At 42.0% G+C, this 19,208-nt stretch overlaps 2 protein-coding genes and 1 pseudogene across 7 annotated transcripts in view; 1 reads left to right on the top strand and 2 right to left on the bottom strand.

The window, feature by feature from the left end:
* ccdc61 (coiled-coil domain containing 61) overlaps window positions 1-5,052 on the bottom strand; it is a 7,705-nt gene extending 2,653 nt beyond the window's left edge. Inside the window, exons 1-12 of one of the 6 annotated variants that reach the window (XM_026327569.2) lie at window positions 4,827-5,052; window positions 3,498-3,655; window positions 3,325-3,407; window positions 2,438-2,598; window positions 2,146-2,298; window positions 1,853-2,060; window positions 1,652-1,752; window positions 1,315-1,532; window positions 1,060-1,138; window positions 762-959; window positions 633-678; window positions 30-96 (exon numbers count right to left, since the gene is read on the bottom strand). In XM_026327569.2, coding sequence (XP_026183354.1) covers window positions 30-96; window positions 633-678; window positions 762-959; window positions 1,060-1,138; window positions 1,315-1,532; window positions 1,652-1,752; window positions 1,853-2,060; window positions 2,146-2,298; window positions 2,438-2,598; window positions 3,325-3,407; window positions 3,498-3,645 — 1,462 coding nt within the window. In that variant the 5' untranslated portion in view covers window positions 3,646-3,655; window positions 4,827-5,052. Of the gene's footprint in view, window positions 1-29; window positions 97-632; window positions 679-761; window positions 960-1,059; window positions 1,139-1,314; window positions 1,536-1,651; window positions 1,753-1,852; window positions 2,061-2,145; window positions 2,299-2,437; window positions 2,599-3,324; window positions 3,408-3,497; window positions 3,656-4,826 lie in introns of all 6 variants that reach the window. The other 5 variants (XM_026327570.2, XM_026327568.2, XM_026327573.2 and 2 more) reach the window with 5 other exon arrangements.
* A 3,524-nt stretch (window positions 5,053-8,576) lies between these two features.
* Window positions 8,577-11,166, top strand: LOC113143219 (potassium channel subfamily K member 13-like). Its single transcript, XM_026328724.1, has 3 exons — window positions 8,577-9,350; window positions 9,570-10,055; window positions 10,166-11,166. The coding sequence occupies exons 2-3, from the start codon at window positions 9,710-9,712 to the stop codon at window positions 11,164-11,166; spliced, it is 1,347 nt and encodes a 448-aa protein (XP_026184509.1). The 5' UTR covers window positions 8,577-9,350; window positions 9,570-9,709.
* Window positions 11,167-12,784: 1,618 nt separating this feature from the next.
* Window positions 12,785-18,440, bottom strand: LOC113142957 (protein phosphatase 1A-like; annotated as a pseudogene).
* Between the last annotated feature and the right edge of the window lie 768 nt (window positions 18,441-19,208).

Below are 19,208 nucleotides of genomic sequence, written 5' to 3' on the forward strand. Positions count from 1 at the left end.
TGAAAATGTAAGAGATGTTCATGAATCACCTTTGTCTTTCATTCTTTGTGTTGGAGTGCTGCATAATGGCTTCCTGGTTAAAAGGCGTCCTCTTGACTAAAAACAGATTTAACGCACATTAAAAGATATGGTCCAAGGTATTTGCATGTTGTCAAAAAAATCCCATCAAAAGGCCGAAACCAACAATGACTTCCTAATAAACACTGCCTGTGTAGCCAGTATTGCATCTGTCTGCACCATAGAGCTCTATTAACGATTAAAAATAAAACCAGTGAACCATACTCTTCACACTTTGGAGTTGCTTTTTGAATCAATCTCTCAGGCACCAGTGCACCAAATGAGTATTGACCCACAGCTCAAAATCCCACAACAAATGCACGACTGTCTCCTTAAACAAATTTAGCCAAGAACTACAGTGCCCAGATGTTCAAGGATCTTATTGGGTCTTTTTAAAGATTCCTCAGAAGGAACAAAGGGGTTGAGGCTGTGAGCCATCGAGCTTGGAAGTTTGTGTGAAACTGTCTGTTTTGTGCATTTTTATGGAATGTGTTAACAGTAAAAGAAATAAAGAATAATCCTTTTTCTTTACATATACAGATGATAGTGCAGCAAAAAACAATTACATTATTTACCATTTCACTCACCGCACTGGGCCCATTGTAAGTCTGTTTTCTTCCTCTGTAAACGCAGGAAAAGTGAAGTTAAAATAACCAACTAGAACAAGAGTGACAACACAAAACCTGTGCAGATATTTCCATCACCTGAACAGAGGTTTGGCCATTTCATCCATATCCACTAAAGAGCTTTCAGAAGAGTTCCTGCTCCCTCTCCTCTCCAGAGATAAACTCCTGTCTCTGCTGCCGGGCCGGGCCATCTGAGGATACGCCTCTCTGGAACGTGAACGCCCCCTCTCAGGGACAATAGGGGATGTCAGCATGTCCCGCCGCACCTTCCTCTGTCTGACACAAAAAACAGGGTTGAAATTATTGACCCAGTCGTCTCCAGCATTAAATACCATTGTACCGTCAGAAGATGTGGACAGTAAAATAACAAACTGACTTTTTGAGCTCTGACTCTTTCTGTCTGCGCTGTCTGTCCTGGATGTAGGCAGTTGGGTCAAAGCGCTGTACCCGTGCACCTATAGGAGTAGGGGGAAATAAAACTTGCAGTCAAATTTATTGTGGTCGGCAAGAATAACATTGACAATTTCTCTTAAAAGCATTTTGATTTAGAAAAAGCATCTTTAATGGTTTTGATTTAACAAATGAGGCAAAAGCATGTAAATGTAAGTGACAAAAACATCACAGCCAGTACCAGTGGGAGAGGGTGATGGCCTTGGTATGTGAGCACGTGGTCCAGAGGAATCCGCTCGTCTTCCCCTTTCTTCTGACCTCTGCCCTCTGTCCCCTATCCGTTCTCTGGATCCTGAGCGAGCCCTTACTGTCCCATACCCGGACCTCCTCTCTCTGGAGAGAGACCGGTAGATCTCCCCATCAACTCGAGAGCTGATGCGACTGGATGTAGGAGTCACCCTGCTGCAGGCAGAGAACAAGAGGTGTGTGCAAAGTATATTAATAAGATTTAGACATCAGTGATTTAAACCACATTATAAGTGAATAAATGAAAGAATGAGAAAGTAAAGATATAGTACACGCTTAGATTGTCTAACCCTCTCCGTAGTAGTGCCAGTTCACTGGTGAGACTCTTCACACGAACACGGAGAGCACGCTCTGATGCTCTGAGCTCCTCTAACTAGCCAGGACAAGGTGAAAAAGTTCATATCAGCTGAGTAACAAAGAAACCAAAATAAACATTTTACATAAGACTACTATGAAATACAGAAAAGCTCTACCTGCTCTATTAGGAGTCGCTGCTCCTGGCATCTTTTGCTTGCTGAGCGTTGACTTTTGGCTCTCTCCTTGACAAGCTGCTCCTCCAGCGTCCTCACCACATCTCTGACCCTCCAGTCCTCTCGTCCAGGAGTGGAACCACTTGCACTGATTTGCAGTCGCTCCAGGACACTGGCCAAGGCCTCCTTCTCTTCTTTCACTAAAGCCAGCCTTGAAAACAGTAGGAGGCATCAGAAAAGGTCCCACACCCCTTCATACTGGTCACAGTCAGTACAGAATACTGAATGCAACCTACTCTGCCCGTAGCCGCTGTACTTCTACGTCTGCAGATTTGTCAACTCTGTGAGAGGTGAGAGCGCTGAGCTCAGCTCTGAGGGCTCTGACTTCTTTTTGCAGGGCAGCTGGGTCAGGCTTACCCACATAGGGCAGGGGCAAAGGGTAGTGTATCCTACAAATATAAAACAGCCAACAAAGACAGCTTTTCCAACAACCACACTACTCAAAAATCAAATCTGTGTCCAAAAGATACATACTCCAACCCAAATGTATGATGTTATCATGTCAGTTCATCACACAGACACACTAACCTGTCAAACTCCACAGTGTAGATGAGGATAAGATATCTTTTGGCTGTGAGAGCAGAAGACTGCTGATGGCCACGAGGACGACTAACCACTCCTGCTTTTCTGTTACGTAGCAGCTCCAGGTCGGCATAGGTCAGGAGGTCAAGGGTAACAGAATCACTTGTCTGCCAAAACAGCAAGAAAAAAAAGTTAACCATGCAAAATCAGAAGGGGGGGGGGGGACCAAAGATTTTAGATGTTATGATGGACACCTCCTGATTTTATGTTTATCAGTTTTTTCATGACTGCTGACCATTTCATTTACAATAATAAAATCGTTTTAAAAACTTCATTTACAGTTACTCTTTTAAGTGACCAAAAATGCATTCATTTCTTAGGATAATCATGCCTCTATTTTGATATTAAGGTATGTTTATGGACAACACTTTGCACAAACTTGACTCCTTAAGTCTTTTTGTGATCCATGTGTCACTTTTGCTTCAGCAACAAATGAGATGACAGACATTAGTGATTTTTATGGGAAGAGCACACAAACGCACACACAAGTTTGCATGTGCATGTACTGTCTTTGCATATATACAACGGTTCACTTGAGAGCAATTTCTAAATGTAGCCAAAATTCCCAGTTACTCTTATTTTCCTCCAGGCCCTCTCCCTTTGGCCCCGTTCTTGTACACTAATAAAAAAAAGAGAGAGGGAATAAGATTGCTTGGAATAACTGTGCATTTTTCGCTCAAGTGGAAACACTGGACTCGAATAAATGAGTCTCATCTCAGCTCTCACAGCCTCGAGCAAATCTGTGTCTGTTCACATTTTTCTAAAGCCTCTGTCTGCATTTGAGCCCTCTCTACATTTGTTTCCATTCTCAGTGAGTGAACCTTCAAACATACCTTTCTAACAGCTGACTCCAGCATGCTACAGAAAATGGGAAACTGCTTGAAGTTGCCAGTTTTGCGAGTGAGGTCCTCAATGTCTGAAAACAAACATGTAAATAGTATGAAAAGGACTATTTGTGCCCAGGATAATATTTAATTTATGATATGATATGATGTATGCTACTTACATGCTGGATCAAATTCCCCTCTCCACTGATCTGCTGTCATCGAGTCAGAGATTTCGACTATCAGCAAACCCTTGTCCATTTCTGCCTTCACAGCAAACTCCACCCCTCGAAATACAATATCCTTCATCACCTCAGAGCCTTCCTCCATTGCTCTGGGTCTATGCAGAAAATTATATATTTTTTGAAGCAATTGGATTTGTTAATTTAATTACCGTTTAAAACAGTTAGTGCCACATGGTCGCCATCTCATAAACTTACATACACATGATGCAATAAACAAACCATCAGCAAAAATCAAAATGTAGCAAGAAGCAAAATCAAACTATAAGATCTAAAGACAGGTCACAACTCTGATATTACTAAGATTAAACATCTTGGTAAATTTGCAGAAATCTGAACCAGATTCCCTTTGGTTGAAATAGGTTTCACAAGGGAAATCTGAATGGGGACAACTATAATTGTGAAAATCAGACATTAACTGACACATGTCACATTTTGTAGCTTTAGCAGTAAAGTAGTAAGGGTGCTCCTCACATGCATGTCCTATTTTGTTTATGGAGAGTGATGTTATACTCTATTTGCTCTGATTTTTGCAAATCTGCATTCCCTTGGACATCAAAGAGTCTATAAGAAAAACCTGTTATCTAAAGACGGGAGCGCTGCCACTTACATTGACCAGCATTATTTTAACTGTTAACTGCATTATTTTACTGTGATTATGTCTCCGTTTCCTATTTCATCCTGCTCACCACACACCGCCTGACTTCATCAATACAAACCACAGGGGGCGATAGGGAGGTGACCGTTTCAAAAGACGTAATACTTTTCACCGTAAAAAGTTCAGGTTGGTGGGTCACATCATAGCTAAGACGCACAAGTCTTATAAGTCGTCTTTTATTAGCTGTTTTCCATTTCTGCTGCGTTAACGCTGTTGGGAGATTTCGCGCTTGACTTCACTTTCTCCCGTTGCTGACGCCCACCAAACAATAACGTTACAGTGAGTCTGTTTTGTTTAGCTGGTTAGTTAGTTTACAGAAATAACACTCAGCCACATGACGGTGGGCGTCTGGACCATGACGTTAGAGCTCGGGCTGAAGCCTAACGTCATGTCAGGGGGCAGGTAGCGAGAGTGACCCCCCGGTCCGACCGACGTTAGCTGCGATTAGCTAGCTACGTTAGCACAGACACCGTTAGCGATGGGGCACGCAACTTAACGTACCGCTAGTTATGTTAAGTTGACTGACAGGTAGCTAACTAACCAACCAGCTAACTAATTAACCCGTTAAACTAACTATAACAATGAAACAACAAAGAACACTTTAACGTTACCTGTGGTTGCAGTATTGATCCTTAATTAATGAGGTTAGGTTGTCAGCACATAGCTGCGTACTGGGAAAACATAGCGCGACTAACTAGGTGCAGTAAATGAAACTAGTAGCCAGCGGACCGGTAGTACAGTCGGTCTGAAACACTGGGGAACACCGGCACCGTGGAAACCGGAGCGGTTCAATAACCGGGAACCGTTAAATTCTTCTTCGCGCTTTGCTGTGCTGCCTGCTGCTTCTTCCTCGTCCTACATCTGGCGGGGGCTCAGCGCTCCTCGTTCCCATCGCTGCCCCCTGCAGGTGATGAGGAGACACTGCATAACTGTACTGCAGGAGAATGGGACGGTGTTGAGTTAAAAATAGAATCTAGATTACTGAATATATATCATAGATAATACATTATAGATTATTGATAGTAGATTATAGATATTAACATTAGTATCAATACTCAACACAAAACTTTGTAAATGTCAGAAACTGTGACAATGTCCTATCATGCCTTGCAATTTGTATCAAGTCTTCATATGAAATTATTAGTTGTGTGATAGTTTTGTTGAGCAGTGTTGTAGATGTTTGAAAGAGATCTGCAATAGTTTGAAAAATGTGTTTTTGTGCAGAGTCTTTGCTGACTGATGTAGGCTGATGATCTAGTGTGTGTTATTTTTCTTAAAAGCTCTATCCCTGCAGGTTGTGGGCAGTTCTTTGCTGTTTGTGCTTGACTGGACATGGAGAGCAGGAGTCAGGATGATTGACTCCTGCTTGATTGATTGATAGGCTTTGCCACCACACCTCACCTCGGACCACTGCATTCCCTGGGCAGTGGGCCTTCGAGAAGATGGCTACGTGTGGGGCCTGGACAACCTCACTGATGTACAAGCCAACATGCTGCCATTGGTCTGAATGCAGCTCTAAAAGAAGTGAATGACAGCAGATGGACTGGCCGCTGAAATGGTTTGGTTATCATGATTATGGCAATGAACTTCCATTGAAAAAATGTAGTAATGAAAATGTTGCTATGGGGTCTGAAAAAATGGAGATGTGACAATGTGGTTGATTACAATAATAACATATATTGTAAAAACTAATTTATAACTGGCTGTCCGGTTATTATATACCAGTTATTATGTCAATATGTTTCAAAACTGATATTTTTTTTAGAAAATCACCTGGTTGAAAGATTAATGTTGATTTATGGGCTCCCTGTTCAACCTGAGCCATGTACAGTAAATCCACTGTTGCTCATGATTAGACCTACTCTCATCTGCCCTGGACTGGAGCAAAAGCTTCAGTATCTGGCTTCAGCAGGAGATGTCAGCTCTTCTCTCTTCAGATAACTTCCTCATTTTTCCAGGAAACACATCGGTGCTAGCAATTACTAGATAAAAATATGTCCAGTCTCTCAGTCTAGAGATGATCACTTTAAATGTCACACTGTCATTAAAATGGTGCTAAATATAATATAGAGTCCTAAAATGTGGACTGATATTCTCTGCATTTAATTGATTTGTTTTGGTCTTTATTATTATTGTTATTTAATAGGATTGAAATGCTTTGTTTTGTTATACATTATAGTTTAAATTAGAATTTGATTTGGAAACCTAATAAAAACAAGTTGTTTTCATTCGTCTCTGAGGCATAATGGTTGGTGATGGTTGGTGACTTCTTGACTTTTTTGACTTTTTTCTGTCGTGTATCACAGAAAATCAAAATTGTGATTTGCTTGTCTTTATATGTGAGAATTGATAAATTCAAAAAAAACAAATCAGACAGAATATTGCAGATTGACTTCAGATAAAATTGAGCTTAAAGTACATATTTATAGCAACGAGCATATTAATGTTGGCTGGGAGCACTTGTAAAAGAAAATCAAAATGTATAATTGTGTTAATGGGAGGCTTAAATCTTGGACTGTATGCAGACATTTTGTTCTGTTACATAAAGCATAGAATGAAGCACATCATCTAAAAATGTAATTAGTTATTGTTAAACCAATTGTATAATAATTCTAATTAAAAAGTAATTAATTGGTGTACAGATGTGCCGCTATCAAGATGTACTGATGCACATACAGTGTGTACGGAAAGTATTCAGACCCCTTTAAATTTTTCACTCTTTGTGTCATTGCAGCCATTTGCCAAAATCAAAAAAGTTCATTTTATTTCTCATTAATGTACACTCAGCACCCCATCTTGACAGAAAAAACCAGAAATGTAGAAATTTTTGCAAATTTATTAAAAAAGAAAAACTGAAATATCACATGGTCATAAGTATTCAGACCCTGTGCTCAGTATTGAGTAGAAACACCCTTTTGACCTAGCACAGCCATGAGTCTTCTTGGGAATGATGCAACAAGTTTTTCACACCTGGATTTGGGGATCCTCTGCCATTCTTCCTTGCAGATCCTCTCCAGTTCTGTCAGGTTGGATGGTGAACGTTGGTGGACAGCCATTTTCAGGTCTCTCCAGAGATGCTCAATTGGGTTTAGGTCAGGGCTCTGGCTGGGCCAGTCAAGAACGGTCACAGAGTTGTTCCGAAGCCACTCCTTTGTTAGTTTAGCTGTGTGCTTAGGGTCATTGTCCTGTTGAAAGGTGAACCTTCGGCCCAGTCTGTGGTCCTGAGCACTCTGGAAGAGGTTTTCTTCCAGGATATCTCTGTACTTGGACGCATTCATCTTTCCTTCAGTTGCAACCAGTCGTCCTGTCCCTGCAGCTGAAAAACACCCCCACAACATGATGCTCCCACCACCATGTTTCACTGTAGGGATTGTATTGGGCAGGTGATGAGCAGTGCCTGGTTTTCTCCACACATACCGCTTAGAATTAACGCCAAAAAGTTCAATCTTGGTCTCATCAGACCAGAGAATCTTATTTCTCATAGTCTGGGAGTCCTTCATGTGTTTTTTGGCAAACTCTATGCAGGCTTTCATGTGTCTTGCACTGAGGAGAGGCTTCCGTTGCGCCACTTTGCCATAAAGCCCTGACTGGTGGAGGGCTGCAGTGATTGTTGACTTTGTGGAACTTTCTCCCATCTCCCTACAGCATCTCTGGAGCTCAGCCACAGTGATCTTTGGGTTCTTCTTTACCTCTCTCACCAAGGCTCTTCTCCCACGATTGCTCAGTTTGGCTGGACGGCCAGGTCTAGGAAGAGTTCTGGTCGTCCCAAACTTTTTCCATTTGAGGATTATGGAGGCCACTGTGCTCTTAGGAACCTTGAGTGCTGCAGAAATTCTTTTGTAACCTTGGCCAGATCTGTGCCTTGCCACAATTCTGTCTCTGAGCTCCTTGGGCAGTTCCTTCGACCTCATGATTCTCATTTGCTCTGACATGCACTGTGAGCTGTAAGGTCTTATATAGACAGGTGTGTGCCTTTCCTAATCAAGTCCAATCAGTTTAATTAAACACAGCTGGACTCCAATGAAGGAGCAGAACCATCTCAAGGAGGATCAGAAGAAATGGACAGCATGTGAGTTAAATATGAGTGTCACTGCAAAGGGTCTGAATACTTATGACCATGTGATATTTCAGTTTTTCTTTTTTAATAAATTTGCAAAAATTTCTACATTTCTGTTTTTTTCTGTCAAGATGGGGTGCTGAGTGTACATTAATGAGAAATAAAATGAACTTTTTTGATTTTGGCAAATGGCTGCAATGACACAAACAGTGAAAAATTTAAAAGGGTCTGAATACTTTCCGTACCCACTGTACTCACAGACTTTTACAGCCATTCAGAGATGATGTAAAAGTGATTGGTAAGCAGTACTTCAAACCTGAACAGATCACAATATGAATCAAACTAAAGTTCAACACCTGATGCAGGGCTGACACGCGAGATGAAGGCAGATGTGCCCTCTGTCTTCCACACCTGCCTGCTCCAATCATTCAGGCATCAGACAGCAGGCAGAGGGAACCCATGCCCTTACCTGCAGCACCAGACAAGATTAAAGGAATGAACAGACAGAAATGAAAAGTCATGCTCAACAAATCCTCCCACACAGTCTACAACAACAAGAAAAGGGCCTGACAGAGGGGCTGGGAGCTGAACAGTATAGCCACAGTCTTATAATCTGGCTACGGATCAAAATCCACTGGGGCAGTTTTCAGTTCAGCGCCTTGATCATTGGCATCCTGGTTTTTCCAAGTTACAATTAGTTGTATATTTCAGTGATGACTTGAAATTCCTTGTTTGATGTGACTGAGTGATTACAGGACCGATTATTTTAAGCAAACCTTGTGTTACTTGAACCTCTTTCCTCAGAAGTTCGAAGACGTCTTGAAGAAAAGGATAGTGCTTTTAAAGGAAAGAAGTGATTGCACCAATCAGGCTGTGCTCGAAGACAGAGGGGGTGGGAAAGGGAATGATGATGTCAGTGTTTGACAGATGAAACATCAGGCAGCCTCTCAGTTTGCACAAAAAAAAAAGAGAAAACTCAAGAGGATCTATCTCACTGGTCATTGTTCATCAGATCCATGGAAGAAGCACAGCAGACCAACGGCGCTCAGGGACCACACGCTGCTGCCAGTGAGCCCAGGTACCAGGTGTGGATTACACATCATAAACTGCTTTTTTAAAAATAAAATTAGTTTTGTTATATAGAACATGTTGCATTTTCTTAACCAAAACTTTCCATGTTGCATGTCTTATCATTTGTGAATGAAATCATTTTAATTAAAGGTGAACATAAAGCATGTAAAGTTAAAAAATTTTAGTTGTAAAACAGATTGTAATTAATGTCTTGTTTGTTCCTCAGATGCATCATTTTTCTCCCATATGATCAAAGCAGTGCTTACTAATTTCCCCCAGGAGATGTTTTTCAATCCTCTGTTGTGTTAATACGTGCACAGTCTGTGCATGTTGTTGCAGTAGTGTATCCGCATTGCCGCTGTGCTCATGGCTCAGAGGAGGGCTGCTGGTGGCTGCTGCTGTCCCAGGGCACCCATGAATGAAGACAATGCTCGTTTCTGCCTGCTGGCTGGGCTCATCCTGCTCTACTTATTATGTGGGGCGGCCATCTTCTCAGCCCTGGAACATCCTTTTGAGCTGCGTGCACGTCATGTCTGGAAACAGCAGCTGGAAAACTTCACCCAGAGATACAGGGTCAACCTGGGTGCCCTGCACACTCTGTTGAGGCAGTACGAGGAGGCGAACGGAGCTGGGATCAGAGTGGACGCGTTGAGGCCCCGCTGGGACTTTTCTGGAGCTTTCTACTTTGTGGGCACAGTGGTCTCCACAATTGGTAAGTTTTCATTTTAAAGTTTCTCAGATGTTTTTTCAGGAGTTATTACCTACTCCACTGTCTGTAACCTTTGGCCCATTGTGTTTACTTTGGTTTACTTTCCTCTCCAGGCTTTGGTATGACCACACCAGCGACTATAGCTGGAAAAATATTCTTAATCTTCTATGGTCTCATTGGTTGTGCTGCCACCATCCTCTTCTTCAACCTCTTCCTGGAGAGGATTATCACAATGTTAGCTTACATCATGCGCTGGTGTCATGAGCGTCGCTTGAGGTGTGCAGGGGTCGGGGTGATGTCGAGCAGGGAGGAGAGATCAGATGAAGAGGACAGCCTGGAAGGGTGGAAACCATCGGTCTATTATGTCATGCTGATCCTAGGAGCGGCATCGATTGTGATCGCATGCAGTGCCTCCACTCTGTACAGCTCCATGGAGAACTGGAGCTATGTGGACTCCCTTTACTTCTGCTTCGTGGCCTTTAGCACCATCGGCTTCGGGGACCTGGTGAGCAGTCAAAGACAGCATTATGAGTCTCAAGAGGCCTACCGGCTTGGAAACTGCCTTTTCATCCTAATGGGAGTATGTTGTATCTATTCACTTTTCAATGTTATTTCTATTGTCATCAAGCAAACTCTCAACTGGATTCTGGGTAAGCTGGTCTGCTCAGGGCAGCATCGGCTCTGTTCTTGCTCTACACCTGGCTGCTGGGGACTGTGTTGCCCCTGCCTCCAAAACAAAAGTCAGAAACAGAGGCGCCTGCCTGCACGCCTCAGGCATAAGCGTATAAAACGCAACACCGTACAGCCCATCTCGACCACGGGAAGACACCGTTACACGGACGGCTCGGTGGAAACAGTGTGTGACAGTGAGACGGATGGAGGCGTTGTGGCTGATGGGGTATACGTGGGCCGTCGTTTGTCAGGAGAGATGATCTCTGTCAATGAGTTCATGGTGTCCAATAAAGTGTCACTTGCACTGCTGCAGAAACAATTGAGCGAAACAGCCCATCAGGGCCCACGGCAGAGCTACGGTCATCAAAATGGATTCTCGGGTGGTGTGGGAGCTCTGGCAATTATGAATAACCGCCTACAAGAAACCAGCGTGGATAGGTAGCACCTCATTATAAAACAAGCTAACATGTTATTCTTGTACATATATATATATATATATATTGCTTTAGATTTTTTTAAAGCCCAAACCCAATGTATTTGCTTAACAAGTGATTTTAAGACAGTCAGTAATTGGTTCTTTTCGGGATGACAAAAGCAAACACAGCCAGAATAATTTCCCTCTAAACATCTGTTCAGTATCTCTCTCAACAATTTCAGTGATAGTCTATGCAGATAATGGCAGACCTGCAGCACGGATTCTGGACAACAAATAATTATTCATTTTCTTCCCTCACTAGAAAGATGACAAAACCGACAAATCCAATTTAAAGAATTCAACATCACTGTGAAGTGGGGTCTGATGTCCTGAAGTGATTGGCTCATACACAAGCAATCAGATGAAAGAAGCCCTGAAGGACCACTTAAACAGGGACTGCTGATTTAAGAGAGCTGCACATGTTTCCCTGCACTACAAATATGGCTCTGTGTGAGGTGAGGTCAGTATTAGTGAACAACCAGACCAATTGCAGGATCTACCATGAAAACTAGCTATATATATATATAAAACAATTAAAGCGTGATTTGTGTTTATACAGAGCCTCCCAAACACGCTACAGTATTACTTAGAAAGAGTCATTTTCATTTATTTGATTATTCACAAGTTGCCCATCCTATTTCATCAGTGCATGTCATTGAAATTCATAGTATTCATGAAACATTGCTGAGATCCAGGGTTTTTCAATAGAGCACGTCTAATCAAACATGGGATGTGGAGGACATCCTTATGTCACTAAGTGCTGCACAGATAATCGCAGGATCACATTAACAGAGCGATTAACATTAAACACGGTAGGATTTGAGGTCTTTTACTATGCAAGAAAACCCATTTTAATCCATTCCTTGTCATTCTGCATCATCTGTGCAACAGATGCTCATTTGGATAATAAGAATAAGGAGAATAGCTTTTCTTAGATACCGTATAAGACAAAATCCCCCATTTTCCTTTAGTGTCCCGTTTGATGAATTGTCTTCACTGTTACTAATTTCCAAATGATAAGCAAAGTAGTTTTTGTGGGTAATTGTGGGTAAAAATACTACAAGTCGCCAGTCAAATGTTCTTTATTTAGGGTCAAAACAGTCAATAAACGATGTCTATACACAGAAAATGACTCACTGAAATAAAACAGAGCTGATGAAGATAAACTGACCCATCCTTTAAACAAACATCAAATCCGGTGCTGTTTGTTTTATTCACTATGGAAAAGATGAATAAGGCAGCACAGTACACGTCATCAAACTTATGGAAAAAAAATACATTTCACATACACTGTAGTGATGAATGTACAGACAAATGGGACTAATACATACAAAGAAATGCAAAATATATATAGATGTCAAATATATTTTGATTGGTATGTAAATATAGATTTTAGGTTAGCTGTCCAATTGTTGGATGAGGTCACAAACTAAACACTGTATAACTCTTATGATAATTATCTAGCAGAGGATTTTAACAAATAAGCAGTTCAAATCCAAGTGAATCTATTTTACATGTTAAAAAACACCTCTTCAAAAAGATTTCACACTATCTGTGAAGTGTATTTTTTCTTAATCAGTGGATGTCTTAATCAGTATAATTAAATGTTTAATCAGGTATGTTTGTACATTCCCACCAGTGGTCCAAATGTTAGCACGTTTCCTATTGAAACAAAACTATATAACAGAGCATGCCAGCTGCACATTCCTCAATTTCTCATTTCAAACTGAAATCCTTCAGCTTATTCTTTTATTATATCTATTCCTAAAGTGTCTATTCTTGAACACGGCCCTACATGTACTAACACGTATTTTAGCCAGTGAAAATGTACAATTTCACAGTTGGTTGTTATTCAGTTTTACAGGCTCTCAGTCGAAATGGTCATCTGTACTTTTTGTTCACTGAACATGAGGCTGAGGTTTGTTGCAGGGTCAGTGTCTCTGAGTAAGTTTTATAAAATGTCTCTCTTGTATAAATATAAAATGTATTTAAGCTTTAATAGATCTCTTTTTGCATTGTATTTGTTATTGTAAGATGCTGCTTGTTAGCATGATGTAAACAAACGTCCATGTCTGTTCATCATCTCCCTTTTTGTCAAATTACACATAGAAAGAGAACACTTTTAATAATATGACATTAGTTACAGCCACTGCCCGGGTTCTTGGACACATTATCCGGCTGACATATTAGGAGCCTCCTGGGTCCTGGACAGACATAAAATGCAGGAAATTGGTGAATTTACTGTACACAGTAAATGAGATAACACATCCTCTTAGCTGCTACTCACATTTGGTACCGTGGGCTTGTGCGTTTCTCTCTGTTGGTAGTAGGCAGAAAAAATGCAGTTCCTTCTGAAACACACAGAAGTAACATGGTATAATTTCCCAATACAGCGTGTGCACATGTGTATATCTGAACACATGTTTTGTGTCTCTTACTTGCTTTGTATGCCTCCACCTGGGGGTAATCCAGGGATGACATTTGATGCAAGGACCGTGAGGACAGACAGCAGGTCGGGTTCATCCCCTCCTGCAGATAGCTCATCATAAATCTCTGTCAGATATCAAAACAAAAAGCATTTTTCTTAGGTTTACATGCAGCTTACATAAGACCGACATTATTTTATTTTTTCAATTGTAAACAAATGTTCAGCTGTGGTAAGACCAAAACCAACACCTCAGATCATTTTTGACTTTCTCTATGGCCCTCTGCCTCAACCACATTTCTTAAAAATGGTTAAACATCTTTTTCACTTTTAAAAACTGTCACATAGTTTCCCAGGCATTTTAGCAAACATTACACTAACAGGAGTAAATCTTACATTAGTTGGGAAATATCGTACACTGTGGAATAATGCAGATATGCAAAAGAGCGGCATTGAAGGGTTTAATCTTGTTGGCTATAATCACAAACCATAAAACTCAAGAAAACTGAAAAAAAGACAGTTTAAACATTTAACCATGACACAAACATAATCTTTAAATGCCTGTTTTGACAGTCTATCAGTCACAGTATCCCATATACGTACTGGTGATACCCACATACCTGCTACTCTGGACTCCAGCATGTCATCCAGCTCGGCCTCCTGGTGTAATGCCTCTGCTGAGAACTGGGGGGCTCCAGGGAAGCACAGCAGGATGATGCTGATGTTGTCCAAGCTGCCCTGTGCAACGAAACAACATCAGCAGAGGTGAGTAATGATGGCTGACCTCACAACTGTCAACATGTTCAACATGATTTAATCCTGGGTCAACACTTTTAGAAACAGTTCATTTTCACCTCAAGGTCACAGAGATGCAGTGGAGCAGGAAACTGGAAAGGAAGAAGCTGTGACATTTTGAGGCCATTGTGCCTATGCAAGCTGAAATCCTGTTACATAAGAGAGTGACGGACACAATGGCCAGAGTGCAGCTCTGTTGTTAGCATGTGCACTCGTGGTCCTGATGTGTTTCTGTGGAAATACAAAATAAACCCAGTTTCTTTTACTATTGGCCTTGGGGTTCTGTGGTTCCCTGGTTTTAAATAGAGAATGACTTTAATGAAGGAATTTGTTTCACTTACAAAGGTAGAAAATAATGCACTGATTCAACTACAGGTAACAACATAACACGATGCAGCTTTTAAGGTTAAACTCTTACATTTTCTTTAAGAATTAATTCTACAGATTATTTACATAGTGAAAATATCATTCCCTAAATACCCTTAAATTTAGCAGCGACTCTATAATATGAGCTGGGTGGAGTGGAGTAATTATTCTCCCTCACTGGTATGAAATTATTCCTAATGCACAAGGACAGAACAATGAACAATTCTGTGCTCTTGAAAATCAACCTTCAACCGTCTACACACTCCGAACGAGAGTGGCTGAAATGAGTCCTCACAGGAACCTACAATAATCTCATGTAACCTGTACTGACACCTCTGCAGTCTATTTTAAGGTGATCTGTCAGACTATTGTACCAGTCTATTGCACATTTACAGTGTGCAGCCATTGTGTATATGAGACAGAAGCAGATCTTTAGCAGGAGCCAGTGCTGCCTTTTCATTCTGAATGTTCGCTACTGGAGACAAAGACACTACTGTCTGGCTCACTTTTAGATCTTTGCCTCTGTATGGTGTATGTGTGCCTATAATCACAATGAATCACAATAACAATTATACCTTGTATGTGAAAAGAGCTGCTTGTATGCTAGTAAACAGAAACGTAACAGTTCACAGTATAAACTCAAAGGTGATAATGTTCTATGTTGTGTTTGCAGCGTGTTTCTGCTGCCCCCTAATAAGTCACAAAATAAATTGTTACAGCTTTAAGGGGGATGGAGGGGGGGGGGCAGGCTAGAATAGTGCATGTCATGTTCAGTGCCAGTTTGGCTTGAATCTATAGGTCGTCTATGCTTCTTAATTCCTTATAGCCTTATTATATCATTGCTAATAGCTATAATGCATTCAAAGGCCAAGATTCACACCTCTGTACAGATTTTAATAACTTAAACTTTTAAATGGGGGATTATTTTATCAACAACTCATTTTTATTTTTATTACACAGATGCCCACTAAGGAAGTTTTGAACCCCGTGGAGCACCGTCCGTTCAAACAACAGGGTCCCACAACAAATTACAACAATGTTAAACCATCTGGTATAGATTAAAGCAGAAAGCTGCAATCATCATTGTATATAATGGTTTTCATTAAGGGCAGTACGGTGGCTGAGTGGTTAGCACCGTTGCCTCACAGCAAGAAGTTTCCTGCATCAAAACCCAGCAGGGGTCTTTCTATGTGGAGTTTGCATGTTCTCCCCGTGCTTGTGTGGGTTTTCTCCAGGTACTCTGGTTTCCTCCCACAGTCCAAAACATGTATGTCAGGTTGATTGGTGACTCTAAATTGCCCATAGGAGTGAGTGTGAGTGTGTGAGGTTGTGTGTCTCTATGTGGCCCTGAGATGGACTGGTGACCTGTCCAGGGTGGACCCCTGCCTTTCACCCAAAGAGAGCTGGGATAGGCTCCAGCAGGTCCCTGTGACCCTGGTTAAGGAATAAGTGGGTATAGATGATGGATGGATGGTTTTCAAATATATAAGTATAATCAAATCTGTTGGACAGAAAAGTTAAACATGAGAAAGGTCGGTGAGTTATAGTCACAGTCATACATAGTCATATCAGCTGTGTGCACTATTATCTGTCCCTGAGTAACCTTAAAAACACTGAGCTCCTTCTGAAAAAATGGGATGATTCATGCAGCATATCAAGCCAAACCAACGCAGTCACAGTTGAAGGGATTAACTAAAATCCACAGCCCATTAAATATTATGTAACTCAGTTGAAGTTGAAATGGTGTTTAAAATCAGTAATAAGGATTTCCCATTCAAACTGATGAACATACAGAAATGCAGATCACTTTGCAATAGATAAGAACCTGTGACTCTGACCTTATAGAGACAGAGGTCAATGACCTGAGTGCAGACATCCCTCAGGTCAGTGCAGACACGCAGTCGGTTGTGGATGAAGGCGCACAGGTCCTCATTGCTGATGATGTCCCACACCCCATCACAGGCAAGCACCAGGAACTCGTCTGCTAGAGAGCGATCTAACACCGCACACCCTGGCTCTGGTGACACCATATTGCTGGCTGGGGTGTCGGTTCTCTGCCCCCTTGTAGCTGAAGTCCCCGAGAGCACGGGACACAGCCAAGGAACCATTGATCCGTTGGAGGGTTTAAGCGCAACCTGCACTCTCAATACGCTCTTTCTCAAAGGACTGTAAGGTTTGTGGTCCTCGGTGGAGTAGCAAACCTGGCCAGACCGGCACAGTATGGCCCTTGAATCACCACAGTTAGCAAAGTAGATATAATATGGTGAGATGAGAGTGGCCACCACAGTGGTGCCGCCCCTCTCCCAGCCTTCTCGACGTGCCACAGAGTGCAAGTGCTTGTCTGTTTGCAGGAAGCCCTCTATGATGGCTTCTTTCACCTTTTCAGGATTGTCCTCTGGTTCTATTCCACCTGTGTGTTCACAGAAATACAGTTTGTGACACAAGCATCACATGAGACAGTATAAAATCATAACATCGAATAAAAGAGATATTTGCAAAATACAACGAGAAGTGATCAGTCACAATTTAGATGTTTTATGTACGGAACTTTTCTCCTCAACAACTGAGCATCATTGCAATAAATCAGCAATTTGTATTAAGACACCGTGATTTTGCTATACTGAGTTCAGTGATGTGTTTTTAATCCATATCTCTCACCTAAGATGTGACCCAGAAGGTGCTGGGAGCAGTACTGTGCCACCGTACTGCCCGCGTGACCATCGAACACAGCAAAGAAGCTCCAGTCAGCCAGCTGTCCACCCAACTGTGGCGCACAGTTGTGGAAGTCCTCCATGTTGGCCCTCCAGCCCTGCATGCTTCCCAGGGCATAAGTGATTCCCCAGCGGGCACAGCCCTCCTCTGTCAGCTTGTCCAGGACCGGACGGTCAAGGTAGGGGCTAGGGATGGCCTCCTCCTTCTCCCCAGGCTGCTTTCCTTCTGCTGCTCCTCCTCGACCCCCCTTGAAGAAAGAGCTGACCCTCTTCTCTGTCTCTTTTACCAGCTGCCGCACAAACGCAGGCATCTCCACACTTCCCTTCCTGGCTGTCCTCATAGTTCAGATACACAGCTGATTTTTGGGTAATTTGCTTGAGTCCCTGCCCCGGTGTTTGTTGCTGGGATGGAGGGCTGAGCCCGGCCTGATGATGGGCCTATGTGGTGTCTGTGTAACACTGCTGCTCCAGGGCTCAGAGCATGGCTGCCTGAGCTGATGGATGTTCTCTGTGCTGGCTGCTCACCCTCTTCTCCCGGCTCATCTCCTTTCTCTCCTCTCTCCTTTCTCTCTCTCCGGAGACCTCACTGATCAGTGTTTTCTGCTCCACTCATCCTACCTCTCCTTCTGGTTTGGTCGCTCCTCTGTGCTGCTGTGATTTCACCTTCTCCCTGGCTTTTTCATAGCTCTTCCATCTTTCACCAGCTCTCCCCTTGCCTTGTTATTTTCCCTGCCTCAACTGTGATTGGCTGGTTATTTGTGTGCACCAATCCCTGCACGGCTTGCATCCCCACTGTCATGACTGAGCCCATTCTCTGTCAGCGTCCTCCTAACTGCAGCTCAGCCACTCCCACATGTTTGGTAATCTTAACCTTTGATCGGTTGGGATTATGGGCTTCTGTGGATTACAGGACTATCAGGACATTTAGCACAAAGTGAATGACTTATGGTGGGAAGAAGAGACACAGGAAAAAGAGGGCTTATTTTCATCATGCACACAGATCCACCTAAACAAATATATCACTTTCACATGATGATCACATCCACAGGGTTTCATCCTGTTGCACAGACAGTTTTAAACCAGAAATCAGAAATAAGAGCTGCATTCTTCCTTTAATTTTGAAATGCTTTGGCAATATTGCAAAAAAAAAAAAAAATCTTTCTAAATTTATCTGCACGTGTCTCTTGGGTCTTTGATAATTTTTTAACAAATAATTTTTTTTCTGGTTCTTAATATGGCAATAAAGAAGAATTTGTTGCAGACTGGATGTGCCTATTAATCACTGTAGTAAAATGGTCAGTGTTTTATTATTTTCAAGGCAACAGCAAAGGAAACAATATCATATGAGACTTAATCTGAAATTTTGTATGGTTTATATTTTCAGAGACAATATTTAAAAATACAATTGAGATAAAAGGACAAAAATCCCAGCATGTTTTCATTTTTACATTTTGTTCTGAAAAAAAAAAAAGTCATTTTGGTTTTGCGTGGTTATGCATGTACTCACAACACGGCTTATAGAGGATTTATTTGGCACAATTCCCTGAACAACTGCTCAAACCTGTGGAGTCAGCCAGGATGACATTGCCTCTTTCTGTGATTCTCATCCTACTTTTGGGGTGGAGACTCTGCCAGGCGTGCTGCTGTGACCAGCCAGGAAAGGATGGTCCCTGATCACACAAGAGAAACAATGACGATAAAGTAGTTGTCTG

The sequence above is a fragment of the Mastacembelus armatus genome, chromosome 14, assembly GCF_900324485.2.
Source record: "Mastacembelus armatus chromosome 14, fMasArm1.2, whole genome shotgun sequence".
NCBI lineage: Eukaryota > Metazoa > Chordata > Actinopteri > Synbranchiformes > Mastacembelidae > Mastacembelus > Mastacembelus armatus.

Coding starts and splice junctions, on each gene's coding strand:
- LOC113143219 (XM_026328724.1), top strand. CDS start 9,710: ATGGCTCAGAGGAGGGCTGCTGGTGGCTGCTGCTGTCCCAGGGCACCC. Junction 10,056..10,165: donor CACAGTGGTCTCCACAATTG/GTAAGTTTTCAT, acceptor TTTCCTCTCCAG/GCTTTGGTATGACCACACCA.